We start from the raw sequence: 1,728 nt of genomic DNA on the forward strand, positions 1-1,728 counted from the left end.
ACAAAACCAAGATTACACTATTGTTCCACTTTTAACTCCAAATTATAGTTGGGAAAGAGAAAATGGTAAAAGAGACCATAAAGTTTATTAAAGGCGAGTTTTAGTTCTTTGATTTTGGGGTTTTTCTCATGTGTGGAGAAAACCCATGAGAATAAAACATTTTTAAGGAATAAAAACGGTAGGGAGAGAAACCAAGTAGATTCTATTAATCATCTCAGAAAAATTCAGGAACTATGAGGATATGATTTCTTGAAGAGTCTATAGTCGATATAACTTTCTCCATTTGTATCTTTTGCTATTCTTGATTTCTTAAATTAGAAAGAAGGCTAACTTTGGACAGCAATCAGGAAGAGAAAAGCTGAGGAGACTGTCCTTCCCCTATGTCCTGATCAGATAGGCTTAAGCCAAGCATAATAAACCCCAAGGGATATAGGGAGCAGCAGATGCTCTCAAAGAGGAAAAAGTAGGTTGAGACCCTAAAGTCCACAGCAAAGCAAGAAAGAACATAAGTTGTAGGCCTAGCAGGATAACATAACATTTAAGCCCACAGGCCCAGAATCTTCAAACCCAGAGTTAAATCCCATCTCTACCACTTACAAAGCTGTATCACCTTGAATAAGTTACTCAAGCTCTTAAGCCTCAATTTTCTTATCTATAAAACTAAAAACAGTAACTACCTCTATGGTTCTCATGGGGATTAAACAGCAATTCTAGGCTTTGTGTTCAAGCATTGTTCACTCATTCATTCATTCATACTCAGCTATTATTCATTTTTATTATCAGCATTGTATGGTCTTTGTCCTGTAAGACCACATACTTCAGGCCCTTGAACTCCACAATCACACTGTCCAAGGCCCCAATTCTGTTCAAGATGATATAATGCCAGAATTCCAAGTGCCATGGTGAATACTTCTCTCATCCTGGACAACACTCAATGCTTTTCCAAAATCTCTTACTCAGTTCAAACCCAATAGTCTATTTAATACAGATTTCATTCCCTGTTATCACCTAAGGGAAATTCAAGTTAAGTGCGTGACAGAAATGAGCCCTGAGGCCAGAAAAGTCATAAACAGCCAAAATCACTCAATATCCTAACATGAACAGGAAAACGATATAGAACTCTGTCCCACAGGAGCCATCGTGGAATTTCCTGTAACAAGCCTCACCTGTAACTTCAGAGATGAATTCTTGGGACCAGTCAGTCTCATTATAATCCTGAGTTACATCCACAGCATCTCCAGCTGCAAGAAACTCCTGGGCCCAGTTCTCAGATAAGGCCAAATCTGCCACACCAGGGGCTTAAAAGAGAGAGAGAAAGAGAACTAAGAAGAAAAACACACATTATGCCATCATGCCTAAAGAACCCTATTCCTTTCATCTCTTTCTGCACTTTAGTTCCCCAATGCCATCAGCATCCAGTGGAACCCCCTTGCCCCTGCCTACACAGAAAACAGTCTTCCCTACCATAAGATTCTGGACTCACCTCTCTGGGGAGCCTGGCGGAAGTTTGACTGTTCAATCTCCTGCATTTCTGCCAGGAGGTCATCCATCTTGAAAGTCTGGGGGGCCCGGGATACAAGTGGTACATTCTGATCCTGCAGGAATTCAGCCACCAACTGTCAGAAGAGAGATGGTGAAATGAATCTATGTGGTCAGGAGGTCCCAGCAAGAGACACGACCTACTGAATGGGGACACTGATGTCAGATATAAGGAAAGAAAAATAGGGC

At 40.9% G+C, this 1,728-nt stretch overlaps 1 protein-coding gene across 1 annotated transcript in view; it reads right to left on the bottom strand.

The window, feature by feature from the left end:
- PEX5 (peroxisomal biogenesis factor 5) overlaps positions 1 to 1,728 on the bottom strand; it is a 24,647-nt gene that overhangs the window by 20,467 nt on the left and 2,452 nt on the right. Inside the window, exons 4-5 of the mRNA XM_023517080.1 lie at positions 1,484 to 1,616; positions 1,167 to 1,298 (exon numbers count right to left, since the gene is read on the bottom strand). Coding sequence (XP_023372848.1) covers positions 1,167 to 1,298; positions 1,484 to 1,616 — 265 coding nt within the window. The remainder of the gene's footprint in view (positions 1 to 1,166; positions 1,299 to 1,483; positions 1,617 to 1,728) is intronic.

The sequence above is a fragment of the Otolemur garnettii genome, unplaced genomic scaffold, assembly GCF_000181295.1.
Source record: "Otolemur garnettii isolate 467f Iridium unplaced genomic scaffold, OtoGar3 scaffold00104, whole genome shotgun sequence".
NCBI lineage: Eukaryota > Metazoa > Chordata > Mammalia > Primates > Galagidae > Otolemur > Otolemur garnettii.